The 19857-nt window shown below is 45.0% G+C and overlaps 1 protein-coding gene across 2 annotated transcripts in view; it reads left to right on the forward strand.

The window, feature by feature from the left end:
- The window catches only part of atp8a2 (ATPase phospholipid transporting 8A2), a 624855-nt gene that overhangs the window by 92344 nt on the left and 512654 nt on the right, over positions 1 to 19857 (forward strand). For both annotated transcript variants that reach the window (XM_078545400.1, XM_078545401.1), the window contains one exon: positions 18927 to 19026. In XM_078545400.1, the coding sequence (XP_078401526.1) occupies positions 18927 to 19026 (100 nt within the window). The remainder of the gene's footprint in view (positions 1 to 18926; positions 19027 to 19857) is intronic.

Here is a 19857-nt window from a genome sequence, read left to right on the forward strand (position 1 = left end):
CAACCTCCTGAAAAGGCGGTGGAGTTGCAATGCTGGTTAAAGAGGAAATTAATGCAATTCTGAGGAAAGATATTAGCTCCGATGATGTGGGATCTGTATGGGTAGAGCTGAGAAACACTAAGGGGCAAAAAACATTAGTGGGGGTTGTATATAGACCCCCAAACTGTAGTGGTGATGTTGGGAATGGCATTAAACAGGAAATTAGAGACGCATGCAATAAAGGAACATCTGTAATTATGGGTGACTTTAATCTGCATATAGATTGGGTAAATCAAATTAGTAACAATACCGTAGAGGAGGAATTCCTGGAGTGTCTACGGGATGGTTTTCTGAACCAACTAGAGAACAGGCCATCCTAGACTGGATATTGTGTAATGAGAAAGGAATAATTGGCACTCTAGTTGTGCGAGGCCCCTTGGGGATGAGCGACCATAATATGATAGAATTCTTCATCAAGATGGAGAGTGACGTAGTTGATTGTGAGACTAGGGCCCTGAATCTTAGTAAAGGAAACTACGATGGCATGAGGCGCGAGTTGGCTATGATGGATTTGGAAACGTTACTTAAAGGGATGACGGTGGATAGGCAATGGCAAACGTTCAAAGAGCGCATGGATGAACTGCAACAATTGTTTATTCCTGTCTGGCGCAAAAGTAAAACAGGAAAGATAGCCAAACCATGGCTTACAAGGGAAATTAGAGAGAGTATTAGATTCAAGGAAGAGGCATACAAATTGGCCAGAAAAAACAACAGACCTGAGGATTGGGAGCACTTTAGAATTCAGCAAAGGAGGACCAAGGGATTGATTAAGAAGGGGAAAATAGAGTACAAGAGTAAGCTTGCAGGGAACATAAAAACTGACTGTAAAAGCTCCTATAGGCATGTGAAGAGAAAAAGATTGGTGAAGACAAATGTAGATCTCTTACAGTCAGAAACAGGGGAATTTATAATGGGGAACAAAGAAATGGCTGACCAACTAATTATATACTTTGGTTCTGTCTTCACAAAGGAGGACACAAATAACATACCAGAAATGCAGAAATGTTGGAGAACACAGGGTTTAGTGAGAGGGAGGAACTGAAAGCAATCAGTATTAGTAGGGAAATGGTGTTGGGGAAGTTGATGGGATTGAAGGCCGATAAATGCCCAGGGCCTGATAATCTACATCCCAGAGCACTTAAGGAAGTGGCCCTAGAAATAATGGATGCATTGGTGGTCATCTTGCAAGATTCTATAGACTCTGGAACAATTCCTACAGATTGGAGGGTGGCTAATGTAACCCCACTATTTAAAAAGGGAGGTAGAGAAAAAACAGGGAATTATAGACCAGTCAGCCTGACGTTGGTAGTGGGGAAAATTCTAGAGTCCATTATAAAAGATTTAATAGCTGAGCACTTGAAAAACAGCGGCAGAATCGGACAGAGTCAGCATGGATTTACGAAAGGGAAATCATGCTTGACAAATTTTTCAAGGATGCAACTAGTAGAGTTGATGAGGGGGGAGCCAGTGGATGTGGTTTATTTGGACTTTCAGAAGGCTTTCGACAGAGTCCCACATAAGAGATTAGCGTGTAAAATTAAAGCGCATGGGATTGAGGGTAGTGTATTGAGATGGATAGAAAACTGGTTGGCAGACAGGAAACAAAGAGTAGGAATAAACGGGGTTTTTTCCGAATGGCAGGCAATGACTAGTGGGGTACCGTAGGGATTGGTGTTGGGACCCCAGCCATTGACAATATATATTAATGATTTAGATGAGGGAACTAAATGTAATATCTCTAAATTTGCAGATGACACAAAGCTAGGTGGGAGGGTGAGCTGTGAGGAGGATGCAAAGATGCTTCAGTGTGATTTTGACAAGCTGAGTGAGTGGACAAATGCATGGCAGATGCAGTATAATGTAGATAAATGCGAGGTTATCCACTTTGGTAGCAAAACCAGGAAGGCATATTATTATCTGAATGGCTATAAATTAAGAGAGGGGAATGTGCAACGAGACCGGGGTCTCCTCGTACACCAGTCGCTGAAGGTAAGCATGCAGGTGCAGCAGGCGGTAAAGAAGGCAAATGGTATGTTGGCCTTCATAGTGAGAGGATTCAAGTACAGGAGCAGGGATGTTTTGCTGCAATTATACAGGGCCTTGGTGAGACCACACCTGGAATATTGTGTGCAGTTTTGGTCTCCTTACCTGAGGGAAGGATGTTCTTGCTATAGAGGGAGTGCAGCGAAGGTTTACCACACTGATTCCTGGGATGGCGAGACTGACATATGAGGAGAGATTGAGTCGGTTAGGATTATATTCGCTGGATTTCAGAAGAATGAGGGGGGATCTCATAGAAACCTATAAAATTCTAACAGGACTGGACAGCATAGATGCAGGAAGGATGTTCCCGACAGTGAGGGAGTCCAGAACCAGGGGTCACAGCCTGAGGATACGGGGAAGACCATTTAGTACTGAGATGAGGAGAAATTTCTTCACCCAGAGAGTGGTGAGCCTGTGGAATTCGTTACCACAGAAAGTAGCTGAGGTCAAAACATCATATGTTTTCAAGAAGGAGTTAGAAATAGCTCTTGGGGTGAAAGGAATCAAAGGATATGGGGGGAAAGTGGGAGCAGCCTATTGAGTTGGATGATTAGCCATGATCATAATGAATGGCGGAGCAGGCTCGAATGGCCGAATGGCCTATTCCTCCTATTTTCTATGTTTCTATCTCAATTCATCATGTTGTCTCTACCATTGAGTTCACTCCTTTCCTATCTTCCATTAATCTTTCCCTCCATGCACACTCCCTAACCTATATTTACTGCCTGCCCCTTGACTTCGCCATCTTACATCACCATATGTGATAACTGAGCATTTAGAAAATAATGGTAGGATTGGGCAGAGTCAACATGGATTCATGAAAGGGCAATCATGTTTGACAAACTTGTTGGAGTTTGTTGAAGATGAACTAGTTGAATAGATAAAGGGGAACCAGTGGATGTGGTGTATTTGGATTTTCAGAAGGCTAACATGAATTGAGAATTGGTTAATGGACACAAAATAGAGAATAGGAATAAACCCATTGACAGGCTGTTACTAGTGGGGTGCCACAAGTGCTTGGGCCCCAGCTATTCACAATCTATATCAATGGGAATGGGGTGTGGGAACCAAATGTAATATCTCCAAGATGACACAAAACTAACTGGGAATATGAGTTATGAGGAGGATGCAAAAAGGCTTCAAGGGGATTTTGACAGACTAAGTGAGTGGCCAAGAACATGGTAGATAGAGTATAATGTGAAAAAATGTGAAGTTATTCACTTTCATAGGAAAAACAGAAATGCAGAGCATTTTTTAAATGTTGGGAGATTGGATGTGTTGATGTCCAAATGGACCTGGGTGCCCTTGTTCATGAGCCACTGAAAACTAGCAAGAGGATTTGAGTACAGTCGTAAAGATGTCTTGCTGTAATTGTATAGAACCTTGGTGAAACCGCACCTGGAGTATTGCGTACAGTTTTGGTCTCCTTACCGAAGGAAGGATATACCTGCCATAGAGAGAGTGCAACAAAGGTTCACCAGACTGAATCCTGGGACGGCGGGATTGTCCTATGGGGAGTGGTTGAAACTGGGCCTGTAATCTCTAGAATTTAGAAGAATTCTAAATCTCATTAAAACATACAAAATTCTTAGTCTGGATTAGGTAGATACAGGAAGGATGTTTCCCTTATTAATACAGGAAGGATGCTTCCCTTATTGCTGTCCACCCACATTTCCCTTCTTGCTAGCAAATCTACTTCATGTGTGTCTGCTTCGGGGGCAAGAAAAACAGCCAATTCAACTGCATTTTAAAAATCCCAATTGTTCACCCTTCACTCATCACAACATGCTCAACCACACCCTCACCTCCACCTTCACTGCACTAGCCCCCATTAAAACCATTATTCATTCACGCATGATTGCAATCACTCACGCATGCACCCCGTCTCTCACGCATGCACCCACTCTCTCACGCATGCGCTCACCCTCTCACGCATGCACCCACTCTCTCATGCATGCACCCACTCTCTCACACATGCACCCACTCTCTCACGCATGCATGCAATCACGCATGCACCCACTCTCTCATGCATGCACCCACTCTCTCACGCATGCACCCTGTTTCTCACGCATGCGCCCACTCTCTCACGCATGCGCCCACTCTCTCACGCATGCATACAATCACGCATGCACCCACCTGCTCGCATGCACCTGCCCGCTCGCTCACAGGCACCCGCTTGCTCACACGCACACATCTGCCCGCTCGCTTGTGCCCGCCTGCCCGCTCGCTCGTGCCCACCTGCCCGCTCGCTCGTGCTCGCCCACGCGCACCCGCCCACTTGCTCGCCCACGCGCACCCGCCCACTTGCTCGCTCACGCGCACCCGCCCACTTGCTCGTTCCCGCGCACCCGCCCACTTGCTCGCTCCCACGCACCCGCCCACTTGCTCACACACGCGCACCCGCCCACTTACTCGCTCCCACGCACCCACCCACTTGCTCGCTCCCACGCACCCGCCCACTTGCTCGCTCACGCGCACCCGCCCACTTGCTCGCCCACGCGCACCCGCCCACTTGCTCGCCCACGCGCACCCGCCCACTTGCTCGCCCACGCGCACCCGCCCACTTGCTCGCCCACGCGCACCCGCCCACTTGCTCGCCCACGCGCACCCGCCCACTTGCTCGCTCCCACGCACCCGCCCACTTGCTCACCCACGCGCACCCGCCCACTTGCTTGCTCCCACGCACCCGTCTACTTGCTCGCTCCCGCCCACCTGCTCGCTCACGCGCACCCGCCCACCTGCTCGCCCACGCGCCCCCGCCCACTTGCTCGCTCCCACGCACCCGCCCACTTGCTCACCCACGCGCACCCGCCCACTTGCTTGCTCCCACGCACCCGTCTACTTGCTCGCTCCCGCCCACTTGCTCGCTCCCGCCCACTTGCTCGCTCCCGCGCACCCGCCCACTTGCTCACCCACCTGCTCGCCCACGCGCACCCGCCCACGCGCACCCGCCCACTTGCTCGCCCACGCGCACCCGCCCACTTGCTCGCCCACGCGCACCCGCCCACTTGCTCGCCCACGCGCACCCGCCCACTTGCTCACCCCCGCGCACCCGCCCACAGTGTTCCCGGTGTCGCCCTTATTTCCGCTGTCTTAGGTCCCTTATATACGAACATACAAATTAAGAGCAGTAGGCCAATTGGCCCCTTGAGCTTGCTCCGCCATTCAATAAGATCATGGCTGATCTGATTGTAACCTCAATTCCACGTTCCTTTTATCCCCTTGCTTATCAACAATCTATCTGTTTTTTCCTTAAAAATATTCAAAGACTCAACTTCCACTGCTTTTTGAGAAAGAGAGTTCCAAAGGCTCAGCATTCTGGAGAAAAAAATTCTCAACTCTGTCCCAAATGGGTGACCCTTTATTTTTAAACAGCGACCCCTAGTTCTAGATTCTCCCACAAGAGGATCCCTCAGGATCTTAAAGGTATCCACCAAGTTGCCTCTTACTCTATTAAACTCGAGTGGATATAAACCTAGCCTGTCCAACCTTTCCTCATAAAACAACCTGCTCATTCCAGGTAATAATCTATAATATATAATCCCTGAACTGCTTCCAATGCCCATTTGCATCCTTAAATAAGGAGACTAGTACTGTACACAGTACTCCAGAAGTGGTCTCACCAATGCCCTGTATATCTGAAGCATAACCTCTCTATTTTTGCGTTACGTTCCCCTCGCAATAAATAATAACATTGTATTAGCTTTCCTAATTACTTTTCTTTTACTTATTCACGGGATGTGGGCTTTGCTGGCTGGGCCACCATTTATTGCCCATCCCTAGTTGCCCTTGAGAAGGTGGTGGTCAGCTGGCTTCTTGAACCGCTGCAGTTCATGTGGTGCAGGTACACCCACAGTGCTGTTAGGGAGTTCCAGGGTTTTGACCCAGCAACATCAAGGAATGGCAATATATTTCCAAGTCATGAATGTGAGTGGCTTGAAGGGGAACTTCCAGGTGGTGGTGTTCCCATCTATCTGCTGCCTTTGTCCTTGATGGCGGCGGTTGTGGGGTTGGAAGGTGCTGTCTAAGGAGCCTTGGTGAATTTCTGCAGTGCATCTTGTAGATGGTACACACTGCTGCTACTGTGCATCGGTGGTGGAGGGAGTGAATGTTCGTGGTTGTGGTGCCAATCAAGCGGTTTGCTGTGTCCTGGGCGCTGTCCAACTTCTTCAGTGTTGTGGGAGCTGCACTCATCCAGGCTAGAGGAGAGTATTCCATCGCACTCCTGACTTGTACCTTGTAGGTGGTGGGCAGGCTTTGGGGAGTCAGGAGGTGAGTTACTTGTCGCACAATTCCTAGCCTCTGACATGCTCTTGTAGCCACAGTATTTATATGGCTAGTCCAGTTCAGTTTCTGGTCAATGGTAAACCCCAGGATGTTGATATAGTGGGGGATTCAGTAATGGTAATGCCATTGAACATCAAGGAGTGATGGTTGGATTCTCTCTTGTTGAAGATGGACATTACCTGGCACTTGTATGGCACAAATGTTGCTTTCCACTTGTCAGCACAAGCCTGGATATTGTCCAGGTCTTGCTGCATTTGGACATGGACTGCTTCAGTATCTGAGGAGTCATGAATGGTGCGGAACATCGTGCAATCATCAGCGAATATCCCCGCTTCTGACCTTATGATGAAAGGAAGGTCATTGATGAAGCAGCTGAAGGTGGTTGGCCTAGGACACTATGCTGAGGAATTCCTGCAGTGATGTCCAGGAGCTGAAATGACTGACCTCCAACAACCACAACCATCTTCCTTTGTGTTAGGTATGATTCCAACCAGCAAAGAGTTTTCCCCCTGATTGCAATTGACTTCAGTTTTGCTAGGGCACCGTGATGCCACACTCAGTCAAATGTGGCCTTGATGTCAAGGGCAGTCACCCTCACCTCACCTCAGGAGTTCAGCTGTTTTGTCCATGTTTGAACCAAGGCTGTAACTAGGTCAGGAGCTGAGTGGCCCTGGCGGAACCCAAACTGGGCGGCAGTGAGCAGGTTATTTCTAAGCAAGTGGCACTTGATCGCACTATTGATGACCCCTTCCATCACTTTACCGATGATCGAGAGTAGACTGATGGGGCGGAAATTGGCTGGGTTGGATTTGTCCTGCTTTTTGTTTACAGGACGTACTGGTAGATGCCAGTATTGTAGCTGAACTGGAACAGCTTGGCTAGGAGCACAGAAGTTCTGGAGCACAAGTCTTCAGTGCTATTGCCGGAATATTGTCAGGGCCCATAGCCTTTGCACTATCCAGTGCCTTCAGCTGTTTCTTGATATCATGTGGAGTGAATAGAATTGGCTGAAGACTGGCATTTATGATGCTGGGGACCTCCGGAGGAGGCCGAGGTGCATCATCCACTCAGAACTTCTGACTGAAGCTTGTAGCAAATGTTTCAGCCTTACATTTTGCACTGATGTGCTGGGCTCTTCCATCATTGAGGATGGGGATATTTGTGGAGCCTCCTCTTTCAGTGAGTTGTTTAATTGTCCATCACCATTCACAACTGGATGTGGCAGGACTGCAGAGCTTGGTTCTGATCCGTTGGTTGTTGGTTCGCTTAGCTCCTTCTATCACTTGCTGCTTATGCTGTTTGGCACGCAAGTAGTCCTGTGTTATCACTGCACCAGGTTGACACCTTATTTTTAGGTATGCCTGGTGCTGCTCCTGGCATGCCCTCCTGCACTCTTCACTGATCCAGGGTTGATCCCCTGACTTAATGGTAATAGTAGAGTGGGGGATATGCCGAGCCATGAGGTTACAGATTGCGTTTAAATACAATTCAGCTACTGCTGTTGGCCCACAGCACCTCATGGTTGCCCAGCAGCCAATCTGCACATAGCAAACTCCCAGTAACAATGTGATAAAGAGCAGATAATCTGTATTTTTTTTGTGATGTTGATTGAGGGATAGATTTTGATCAGGACACTGGGGTTAATGCCCCTACTCTTCTTTGAAATAGTACCATGGGATCTTTTACATCCACCGGGCAGGCAAACGGGGCCTCGGTTTAATGGTTCATCCAACAGATGGCACCTCAGACAATGCAATACTTCCTCAGTACTGCACTGAACAATCAAGTGTACATTTCTGAGCTCAATCAGAGGCAAGGGTGCTGCCAACTGAACCACGGCTGACACAAGTGAAATCATGTTTGTATTAAATGGAATTATGGGATTTCCATCAATACTTTGGAAACAATTTTACAATTTCTTTCACTGTGAAAACTACAAATCAGTAATGTGGATTATGAGATATTCCATCACACTCCTGACTTGTGCCTTGTAGATGGTGGACAGGCTATGGAGAGTCAGGAGGTGAGTTACTCGTTGCAGGATTCCTAACCTCTGATCTGCTCTTGTAGCCACAGTATTTATATGGCTAGTCCAGTTCCGTTTCTGGTCAATGGTGACCCCGAGGATGTTGATAGTGGGGGTTTCAGTGATGATAATGCCATTGAAAATCAAGGGGTGATGGCTATATTCTCTCTTGTTGGCCATGGTCATTGCCTGAACTTGTGTGGGGCAAATGTTACTTGCCACTTGTCAGCCCAAGCCTGGATATTGTCCATGTCTTGCTGCATTTGGACATGGACTGCTTCAGTATCTGAGAAGTCGTGAATGGTGCTGAACATTGTGCAATCATCAGCAGACATCCCCATCTCTGACCTTATAATGGAAGGACGGTCATTGATGGAGCAGCTGAAGATGGTTGGGTCAAGGACACTACCCTGAGGAACTCCTGTGGTGATGTCCTGGAGGTGACTGACGTCCAACAATCACAACCACCTCCCTTTGTGCTCGATATGGAGAGTTTTCCCCCTGATTGCCATTGACCCCAGTTTTGCTAGGGTTCCTTGATGCCACACTCGGTCAAATGCTGCCTTGATGTCAAGGGCAGTCAGCACGCCTCGCCTCGGGAGTTCAGCTCTTTTGTCCATGTTTGAACCAAGGCTGTAATGAGGTCAGGAGCTGAGTGGCCCTGTCAGAACCCAAACTGACGTTAGTGAGCAGGCTATTGCTAAGCAAGTGCCGCTTGATAGCATTATTGATGACCCCTTCCATTACTTTACTGATGATCGAGAGTAGACTGGTGGGGCAGTAATTTGCTGGGTTGGGCATGCCCTGCTTTTTGTGTACAGGACATACCTGCACAATTTTCCACAGTGCCAGATAGATGCCAGTGTTGTAGCTGTACTGGAACATCTTGGCTAGAGGCATGGCAAGTTCTGGAGCACAAGTCTCCTGTACTATTGCTGGAATATTGCCAGGGCCCATAGCCTTTGCACTATCCAGTGCCTTCAGCCATTTCTTGATATCACATGGAGTGAATTGAATTGGCTGAAGACTGGCATCTGTGATGCCGAGGTCCTTCTGAGGAGATGAATCATCCAGTTGGCAATTCTGGCTGTAGATTGTAGGAAATGCTTCAGTCTTATCTTGCCTTGATGTGCTGGGCTCCCCCATCATTGAGGATGGGGATTTTTGTGGAGCCTCCTCCACTAGTGAGTTGTTTAATTGTCCACCATCATTCACAACTGGATGTGGCAGGACTGCAGAGCTTAGATCTGATCTAATGGTTATGGGATTGCTCAGCTCTCTCTATCACTTGCTGCTTACGCTGTTTGGCATGCATGTAGTCCTGCGTTATAGCTTCACCAGGTTGGCACCTTATTTTTAGGTATGCCTGGTGCTGCTCCTGGCATGCCCTCCTGCACTCTCCATTGAACCAGGGTTGATCCCCTGACTTGATGGCAATGGTTAAACGGGGGATATGCTGTGCCATGAGGTTACAGATAGTGTTCGAGTAGAATTCTGCTGCTGCTGATGGCCCACTGCACCTCATGGATGCCCAGTCTTGAGTTGCTAGATCTGTTTGGTCCTGTTACACTTGCATTCTAACCTTTTGCGATTCATGCACGAGGACACCCAGATCCCTCTGCATCTCAGAGCTCTGCAATCTCTCACCATTTAAATATGTTTCTTATTTATTCTGCCTGCCAAAATGTACAGTTTCACATTTCCCACATTATAATCTATTTCATGATCTTTGCCCGTTTGCCCGTTCAACCTATCTATATCTCTTTGTAGCCTTCATATGTCCCCTTGACAGCTTACTTTTCTACCTATCTTTGTATCATCAGCAAAGACCAAGACTGCACAGCATATTCCAGGTGTGGTCTCGCCAAAATCTTATACATTTGTTGCAAAATTACCTTATTGTTTCCTCCAATCCCCTTGCAATAAAGGCCAACGTGCAATTTACCTTCCTAATTGGTTGTTGTACTGCATGATACTTTTTGTGTCCCATGTACAAATACACCCAAGTCCTTCCGAAGAACAACGTTTAGACGTTTAACATCTTTTGCTGTCCCTCAAGCTTTTGTTGAGTTCAGCCATTTTAGATCATAATCTCTGCCTCCATTTTGTTTCCTTGTCTTTTTGCTGATTTGTATCTTTCTTTATTCCTTCATGTTGCTTTTGGGCAGCTGCTTTTCAGCCATTCACACCTCATCTGGTCACATCCTTTTATTTCTTTACTTTAGCCAATGTCACTCCTTTTGGTTTTTGTACAATGAAGCCTTTTGTCATTTAATCTCACCTGCCTCCACCCTACCGCAGATCTTTTGACTGACAACACTCTTCCTTCCCCCTTCCACTTGCTGAAAACCCATTACATTTTTAACTTGCCTTAGCTCTGATGAAGCGTCATCGTAACATGGAATGTTAACACCATTTCTCTCCACAGATGCTTTCTGAGCTGAGTATTTCCAGCATTTTCTGTTTTTATTTCAGATTTCCAGCATCTGCAGTATTTTGCTTTTCTACTTAAGAATGGGACCAGGCTAAGGTGATATTTGTGTTTCTCTCTCACTCTTTCACCCCCTTCCCCCAAGTTTGTGTTGTTGTCTGACTCTTTCGATCCCCCTCAGTTTGTGTTGCCCTCTCTTTCTGTTCTCTAGCTTGTCTCTCCCTCTCTCCCTCTCTTCCAGTTTGTGTTTATCTCCTTCCCTCTCCTCCTGGTATTTACAGTTCTCTCACTCTCCCCTCCCTCCCCAATTTCTCTCTTGGGTCTCATGGAGTTTCTTGGAGTTTTTTGTTGGCAGGAGTGCAAACCTTTTTGGAGAGGTTCAAACCTGGTGAGAAAACATGGCATTAATTGGTGCTTTTGCCAGTATTTTTCCAGCACTTGACAATATATTCTTGGAGTTGAAACAGCCTCTTAGAGTGCAACTGTCTTAAGAGCAATAAAAGTTAATAGTCCAGTCTTCTGATATGTTTCAAGCCATACCATTCAGGTGGACATGCTATATGCAGGACATATCTAACAAAGCTCTTTTTAAGATGACTGCCCTGTGGAATCAAAAAGAAAGCTGAAGGTAGACCCTGCATTTGTTGGGTTTGTTTTTTTATGAAGGAAGCGCGATTCTTTTTGAAATTCATGGTTTCAGGGCAGTTTATGGCCACTTTGACATATTAGTCAGTTTTAACATGTGATCCCAACAAACCCACATTTTAAAGTGACCTTATGCAATGATAAATTTCATACGTAAGTTCCTAACATGAATTGAATGCTTAGAGTCAATTTAATGAGTTATTAATAATACAAAAGACATAAAGGACTGGGTATTTAAACTTGAGTGTTAACCAAATTAATCTAGTATGAACAAAACAACACTTTGAAATAAAGACAATAGCCAGCTTTTTTGTTTTCAGTTGCTTGTACTTTTTCTATGCCTTAAAAATAGCTACCAAGCTTAATTTGTGATCTTGAAATACTGATGCCAGGCAGGAGGTTATCATCATCATCACAGGTTCATGGTGTTGTATTTTGACCTCAAATTCAACTGTCACTGGATTTTGGACTCTGTTCATTCTCTGCCAGCTGTTACTTCTAAGCATTTGTTTCTCAGCATTTCACTTGGTGTTGCCTCCCATCTGCATGAAAGTACTAAATTCCCACTCAACAGAATGGATGTACTCTTAAATTGTTTCCCAATGTTCTTGCCTTTGAGCTAAATGCCTTTTTCACCCTTCATATTTTGCTGATTTCTCACTTCTGCTGATGTGTGTGGGAAGCTTACAAAGGCAAGTAAAACTAAAATTAATTTTAGATGAATATGGTCTGAGGGAGGAGGAGAAGAAACAGAATTGTAAAAAGCTTTGACAGGAAGCAAGGACCATAGTCCTTGAAGCAGTGGCAGACAAAAGGAAGTAAACTGAAATAAAGGAAGAATATCCTGAAGATTTTCCTAAGTGTTGTGAATTATTTTTGAAGATATGGTCGCTGTTACTTATGCAGACAATTTACAAGCAGCAAGACCCCACAAACAACAGTAAATTTTCTTTGAAAATTAGTTGGTGGACAAATGTTTGCCAGGACAAGAAATCACCTGCTGTTCAGACCTTTCTATGGAGTCGTTTGCATCCATCCGAACAGGCTCATATTAATGTCTCACCTGAAAGCCCATAACCTTGAAATTTCATGAAACAAATCAGGGTCATAAGCAGCCATTATGGTCAATGGAGCAAACTCAGTACATGACAGAAATGCCGTACTGATAATGGTACAAAAAGGTATCCAGGGTTCAAAAGCATTTGAGGCCCCTTTTGTAAATTTGGGCTACCCTGAACACACTTGGTGTCAAGGGACCACAGGGAGCTGTCACCACAAAGGTAAGTTTTAAAAAATACTTGGAAACAGAGATGGGAGGTGCAGGAGAGCTTCTCCCCATTCCATGCAGTGCTGAAGATAGTAGTCGCTTTTTGCTTGATTTCCTGATTAACCCCCTCCCTCTCCTGATTGTGCTATCTCTGTCGGTCACCTCTCCCCCTCCCAAGCGCTGTCCCCTTTCCCTTTTCTGGTTATTGTTTCCCTTCCTCCTTCCTAGTCCCACCACCCGAATCAGAGAAACTTGTGGGGGCTAGCCACATTCCTATCTTCATAAAATGCATTGTCATGAAACAGTTTACTGTGAGCAGCACTATGGAAGATCTGGTATAATGAAATAGTTTGGCATCTAGCACATGTCCATCACATTCCAGACACACTTATAAGTGTTGCATTATGTTAGAGGTGCAAAATAATAATGTGGAATTATCTAGGTTCCCACAGGGAATCCTTGAGTCTTAAAGGAACAGGCCAAGATAGCAATCAACTGCGCTCCAGACCCCAGGTTCCCATGGACAATATCACAGATGATTCACTATTTTAGCATCAATGAGTCAGCATCATGGGAGTAATTTCAAATTTTAGAAAATCAGGAGTTGCTTGTGCGAGTGAAATAATGGCATTTGATGTTGAAGAGTGTGATGGTTGATAGACCTCAGTCACAGGGCCAAGGAGAAAAATCATGGGCCCTGGTGCTTCTCCTGTTTCTGGGCCCCTATTCCTGCCACTGCCCTTTTAACTCTTTACCCTCAATCATGCATGATATTCTTTCCCCTTTCCAGATTCACCAAGCAATTCACCAAACAATCACAGAAAGGCCTGAGTAAAATGATAACACCCATTGTTGGGCATTTGGCCATTTGGTCCATCGTGTCCTGGCAATTTCACCCCACAAAGCCTGCTCAGTAAACTTCCGTTTGGCCCATTTATGGCATCTGGTTACAAATATTGTCCAATATATATGCAGTGTGGTCATTCTTATTAAGAGAAGTAACAATATAATGCAGTGTTAGTTTGTGTGCACCCTCCTAGTGACCCCACCGCGACTATTAAACAAACCAGAGTGTACAAACTTTACTTTAACAGCAACATGCAATATTATTAATTTGCCTCATTGGTTATTTATAACACTATGCAGACGATAACATTGATTTTGGTGACTGCATTAGCCCTCATTAATATGCCCTGCACATTGTACCATATGGACATGGTGACAGTAAATTCATATTTGGGGGAAAGAGTCAATACTTGCAACCCAGATGAACTGCACAAGATCTTTTCTATACTGTAGAAGAAATAGAAGACTTTCTGTCGCTTGGGTTCATGATACTATTCAATATAATTTATTTCATACAAAGGGTGAAATTGGATTCTATTTTATCAGTAATCTCACAGAGTAGAAAGTTAAATGATTCCTGAGCAACAAAGTGGAATAATTGCACGACATAGGTCTTCACTGTTGGTGAGAAGCACTGGAGCCCTCGGGTGTCTCTGTATGATACAACTTTTAAGAGGCTAGAGGACAAAGACTGAATGGTTCACAATTATATCATTGTTTTCTTGATCAGCAAGTCTGGAGACTCTGCTGATTCTTGCTTCTCGCTACAATATATTTTCAATGTCTAGTATGCAGCGTAACTTTATCATATTTCAATACATCAAAAAACTCATAAAAAGCTCCAAGATAGAGTGAGATAATGGGCAAGTAGACAAAGGACAAGTTTGAAGTCGAGGGAAAAAACTCTTGAGAATCATGAGCAGTGTAAAACACTCCTGTCCTGACAGTTTCACCCCACAAAGCCTGCGCAGTAAACTTCCATTAACAACAACAGAAACAGAACTCTAACCAGGATTCTATCCTCTGTTCATAAGATAATTACGGATGACAAAGGCCATCTAGCCCAGCTCATCTCATCCATCCAAATGACATACAAACAAATGTATTAGGAGCTTGCGAAGCCATTCGGCCCCTCAAGCCTGCTGTGCCATTTGATAATATTGCTTACATTATACCAGTGACTACGACAACTCAAAAGTACTTAATTGGCTGTAATGTGATTTGGGATATCGTGAAAGGTGCTGTGGCAATGTAGGTTTTGTGTTTCTTTCTTACACCTCTATGCAGTTGGCAGAGGAACAGTAGCAATGGTGAAATTGGAGGCCCAATGCTTATTCATTAGGGATAGTTAACCACAGAACCTCAACTGATATTAGGAAAGTGGTTACAAAGAAATCACTACATTTACAAAGCAATTCAGCTCTGTAGCTAATATAGCATTCTGACTTCTCTGGCACCAACCCACAATATACCATAAATGGCATTTGCCCCTTTTACGCTAATGACACTATCCCCAGGATTTGGCAATCAGATATGTACTAGCAGCTCTGGAAAAATGTGGATTGAATTATTGTTCTGGATTTTTCAGAGAAGAATGATGCATGGTACAAAAACCCAGTACAGCCTTAATTCAAAAACTGGATTGTTTTCCCTTCCCCCAGAAACTGTCATATAAATTGTGTTATACACTGTGAATTTACAGCCTACCTGGGGTGAACATAGGATGGAGAAGAGATTTTTGAAACCTTTATTTAAGCAATCTCCTAGTGACAAATAGGGATTTCTTTCCCAGACTTCACAAGAGTAATAAAATGGGTGATAGTGAGTCAACAGCCTGTTTTGCATCAATCCTGGTTTTTAGTTTCTTACATATATTTTGATAAGATTCTCGAGCCTCTGGTTCATCAACACAGCATATCATCAGAATTGTGTCTACTTTAGGGCATAATGAAATTTAGACTGTTTATATGCCGTTTTAAATTCAAAAACAAATCTTGAGACCTGTACAGTATTTCATTTTGTGGTACTAAACTTTAAAAGTGACCCCCCCACCCCATGCCCACAAAACCCACCCTACCTCCCAGCTCCCCACATACCTCCCACCGCTTTGCCTCTCCCCCCTCACCTCACCCCTATACCCTCACCCTCACACACTCCCACCCCCACAACCAAACACAGCCCCACTGCCCTCACCCCCTCACCTCACACCCCCACCCATCACCTCTCCCCCACACACGCTGACTTCCTCACCTCAAACCCCCATCCCCGCCCCCTTACCTCACTTCCTTTTCACCTCAACCCCTCACCTCACCTCCACTAGGCCCCACTGCCCTCACCTCTCTTCGCCTCACCCCCTCACCGTACCCCCCTCAACCCCACAGAGCCCCACCGCCCTCACCCCCTCACCTCACCCTACCAGGCCCTCAACTCACTACCTACCCAACCACCCTCACCCCCAACCACCCTCATCTCACACCCCCACCTCACCTCACTTCTCACCCCCACCTCACCTCACTTCACCGCAACCCTCCACACTCCCTCGTCTCAACCCCACATTCCCTCGTCTCACCCTCCACTCCCTCACCTCAACCCACACTCCGCCACCTTACCCCTCACCTCACCCCCTATTCCCTCACCTCACTCCCACTCCCTCACCTCATCCCCACTCCCTCACCTCACCCCCTACTCCCTCACCTTACACCACTCCCTCAACTTTCCCCCCCCCACTCTCTCACCTCCCCCACCTCAGACTCAGACCCTACTCCCTCACCCCCCCCAACCCCACACGCCCTACCCCCTCATATCCCCCTATCCTTCCCCCTTCTCCAGCATCCAATTAACTCTAAAATAATTAAGCGACTTACCAGCTTTCAAACAGATCTTCAATCAAGAACACTCTCAGAAGCTGTTTCTGACCTTCAGGCACTTTGTAGTTTTTTGGCGGGCTTTTCAAAATCGGAACCGCGAAGCTGCCGGAGGTCAGAAGTAGCAGCGCAGCAGCTCACTGAAACTAAGCTGAAGAACCGGCTTTAAAAATTAATTCCAATTTTTTTTCCCCAAAAATTCTGTTTAGGCCTGGCTTCTCACAACACCCCTACAGCACTGAGCCCGGGCACTCCGCACCTTGCCCCTAGGCCCCGGTGTTTGGCACCGTCCGCACTCCCCTCTCCTGGGCCCTGCTTAACCACACTGATTTGCGTTAATACTATTAGCCATCCCCTGAGCAAAAAGACACTTGTGGACTTATCGGTGGGTGGGATTTTCTGGCCCCGCCCACTGTCGGAATTGTCCCGTTCCGCTGAAAGTCAATGGACTTTTGGCTGGGCCGCCAAATCTCCTGTGGCGGGTCCCGCCATGATAAAGCCGGAAAATCCCTGCCAGCGTTTTTGGGGCACTAGTTTTGTTGGGAATGCGGCAAAGCTTGATCATGGCCATTGCCTTTTCACCACAATTTGTACTTAGAAAATGTTTTGCTGGGACTTCAGATGGTCTTTAGATGTTTAACACTTTCAGTATACACAGGATGTCTGTCTCTTCAACAGACGTGTTGTCTGAAGCGTGATAGAGAGTGTGATTGTTTTATTATGCTGTATTTTTAGAATATGACATTTGCATTGTGTTAGTTTTTTACTGTTTAGTCAAAGAAGAGGCTCCCAAGAATGGGCAGACTCACTGTTTATGTATCAAATGTATGGAGGAAGGAGGGAAGGGTGGAAAGAAAGAAATTGTCTTTAAGTGCTAACCTGTCAATAATATCTTGATGAGGATGCAAAGTTATTTATATGCAGAGCGTTTTAAGACCTTCTCCATGTTGCCTTGCAATACTATCAAGCATCACAATAACTGAGTAGAGTGCATGCTTTCTCCTTATTGCCTTGTCTGCACTTTCCACTGCTGCTGTTGTTCAGTATTCTCTTCACCTACACATCTTTTAAGTACCGGTTGTTAAAGTTTATTTATTTACCCTTTCCCACCAGTTCTATGGAGGTGCATTTTATTAAAAGAATTTCACATGTCGGCGACCAGGAGCTGATTTTTTTTCCCCTGCCAGCCAAAGGACATATTAAAAGAAAAGGCTTGCATGTTTGTATAGTGCCTTTCACAACCTCAGGATGTTCCAAAGCACTAGACAGCCAGCGAAATACTTTTGGAGAGCGGTTGCTGCTGTTATATAGGAAGTGAGGCGGCCAGTTTGTACACTGCAAGGTCCTAGCAATAGCAATGAGATAAGGACAAGATAATCTGTTTCAGTGATGTTGGTTGATGAATATTGGCCTGGATCCTGGAATGAATGCCCCTGCTATTCTTTGAAATAGTATTGTGGGATCTTTTATATCCATCTGAGATGGGACCTCAGTTTAATGTTTCATCCGAAGGACAGCACCTTGGATAGTGCAGCATTGCCTTAGTATTGCACTGTCGTGTCAGCCTTGATTTTGCGCTCAAATCTATGGAATTGAGTTTAAACCCACAACCAATGTTCCCTATAAGCTCGCGTGTGCTCTGCCATGCAGAAACCCGAAAACAGGAACCGCTCACAAGCTGTCCCATTTGTTGTGTAATCACACATAGAAACTAATTGTCCCAGGCACTCAAATACACATGAAAATATTTAGAAGAGACATTGCCTTCTGATTCAGAGGCGATGAGGCTAATTATACTTCCTTGGCTGTTGCCTGGGTAAGATCAACCAATGAGTACAGACTAGGAATTGAATGTGAGAACTTATGACCTGTATAGCTTATTTCACTTTGTGTCTAACAGTCAGAAACGAATGGACTAGGAAAATGCTTCACTGCAGAAATAGTATCTCTAATGATGTTCTTGGAATTGATGCCCATGCACTTCCTCCTTGCATATTTCTCTGGCCAGGTTTTCTTCACCCTCTTTCCCTTCTGGCTTCCTGGTTTCATGCATTCCTTAAGTGCTCTGGCATGTTAGAAATGCAACAGAGTATCTTTCCCACCTTCCTCTTCAGTGTTCCATTTTCTTGGTAGAGAGATTTGCTTGTGGCCTGTTACCCCTGCTTTCCAGAAACAGGAAGTTAACTTGAATGAATATATGTTGAGTGAAAAGGAGATTGGTTAATGTTTCAGCTGAGACCTTTTATTAGAATTTTCATCAGCTCTGATGAAAGTACCTGAAATGTTGACAAATATTTTTCTTTCAGATGGTGACTGATACTTCTGGGTAATAATTTGCCTTTGCTGAGAAAATAATAGTCCTTAGTCTTAGTAGACTGACTGTTTTCTTTTATAAGAAGGAATTATGAGTTGTAATTTTTTTATATGGTTTGATTTTTCTTACGGATATGACAATATTCTTCTCTTTATGATCAACAGCACAGCAAAATACAGCCTGATAACATTTCTGCCTCGCTTCTTGTATGAACAGATCAGAAGAGCTGCGAATGCTTTCTTTCTTTTTATAGCCTTATTACAAGTAAGTTTAACTTGGACATGTTTGGGTAAGATTCTGCTCTAATTTTGTATTATTTCTACTGATGTTTTCCCCTTCATTGTGTCTAAACTTATGTCTAAATTGTTAGTGTATATGCTAATGATATAAGGATTGGGATCTGGTAACTTATAACTTAAGATTATTTTGTTATCACTTGCCATTACAACCAAACACGCTGTTAAAGGGTCACTGACTAACAATAAGGACAACGAACCTTTGGTGTTCCTATCCACCCCCCGTTCCCTGACCCCACCAACCTAAGGATTTTGAGACAAATTCTAGAGCATGGCATACCAACTGCTAACTGCTTGAGATCAACTGATGCAGCAAAGTGGGATCTCCAATAATTTAGTGAGGCTAATTTATCATCTTGATTCCTCATGTGCAGTGAGACAATTTACTGGTTTAGTTTTCCTTTCCTCGTTTACACATGAAAATTGAAGCCACTCCATTATGAAGCATTTTATGAAGGAAGCTTAAAACAGTTGTCGGAAAGGTAAACTTAAATAGTTCTGATGTAGGGTGGCGTGTCTCTTTTAAGATTTATCATTCCATTTTCATGAGAAATTCTGCTGAGTGCTGAATAATTTGAAGTTTTGAACAATTGGGCCTGCTTCTTGGTTTGTATTTTTTCGTTGAAAAGTGCTGATTTCCAGCAGGAGCTTTATGTCTACTGTTGCATCACTTATCACTGTCTAACAAGGAACTGTGTGGATGGCCTCATTCTTAACAACCCCGGTTTGGATTTGTGCCACTGTGAAGTGGCCTTTTGCGACACCCAAATTTATGATCATTGCTTTGAATGCAGAGACA

This window comes from Cetorhinus maximus, chromosome 7, assembly GCF_964194155.1.
Source record: "Cetorhinus maximus chromosome 7, sCetMax3.hap1.1, whole genome shotgun sequence".
In the NCBI taxonomy this organism is placed as follows: Eukaryota; Metazoa; Chordata; class Chondrichthyes; order Lamniformes; family Cetorhinidae; genus Cetorhinus; species Cetorhinus maximus.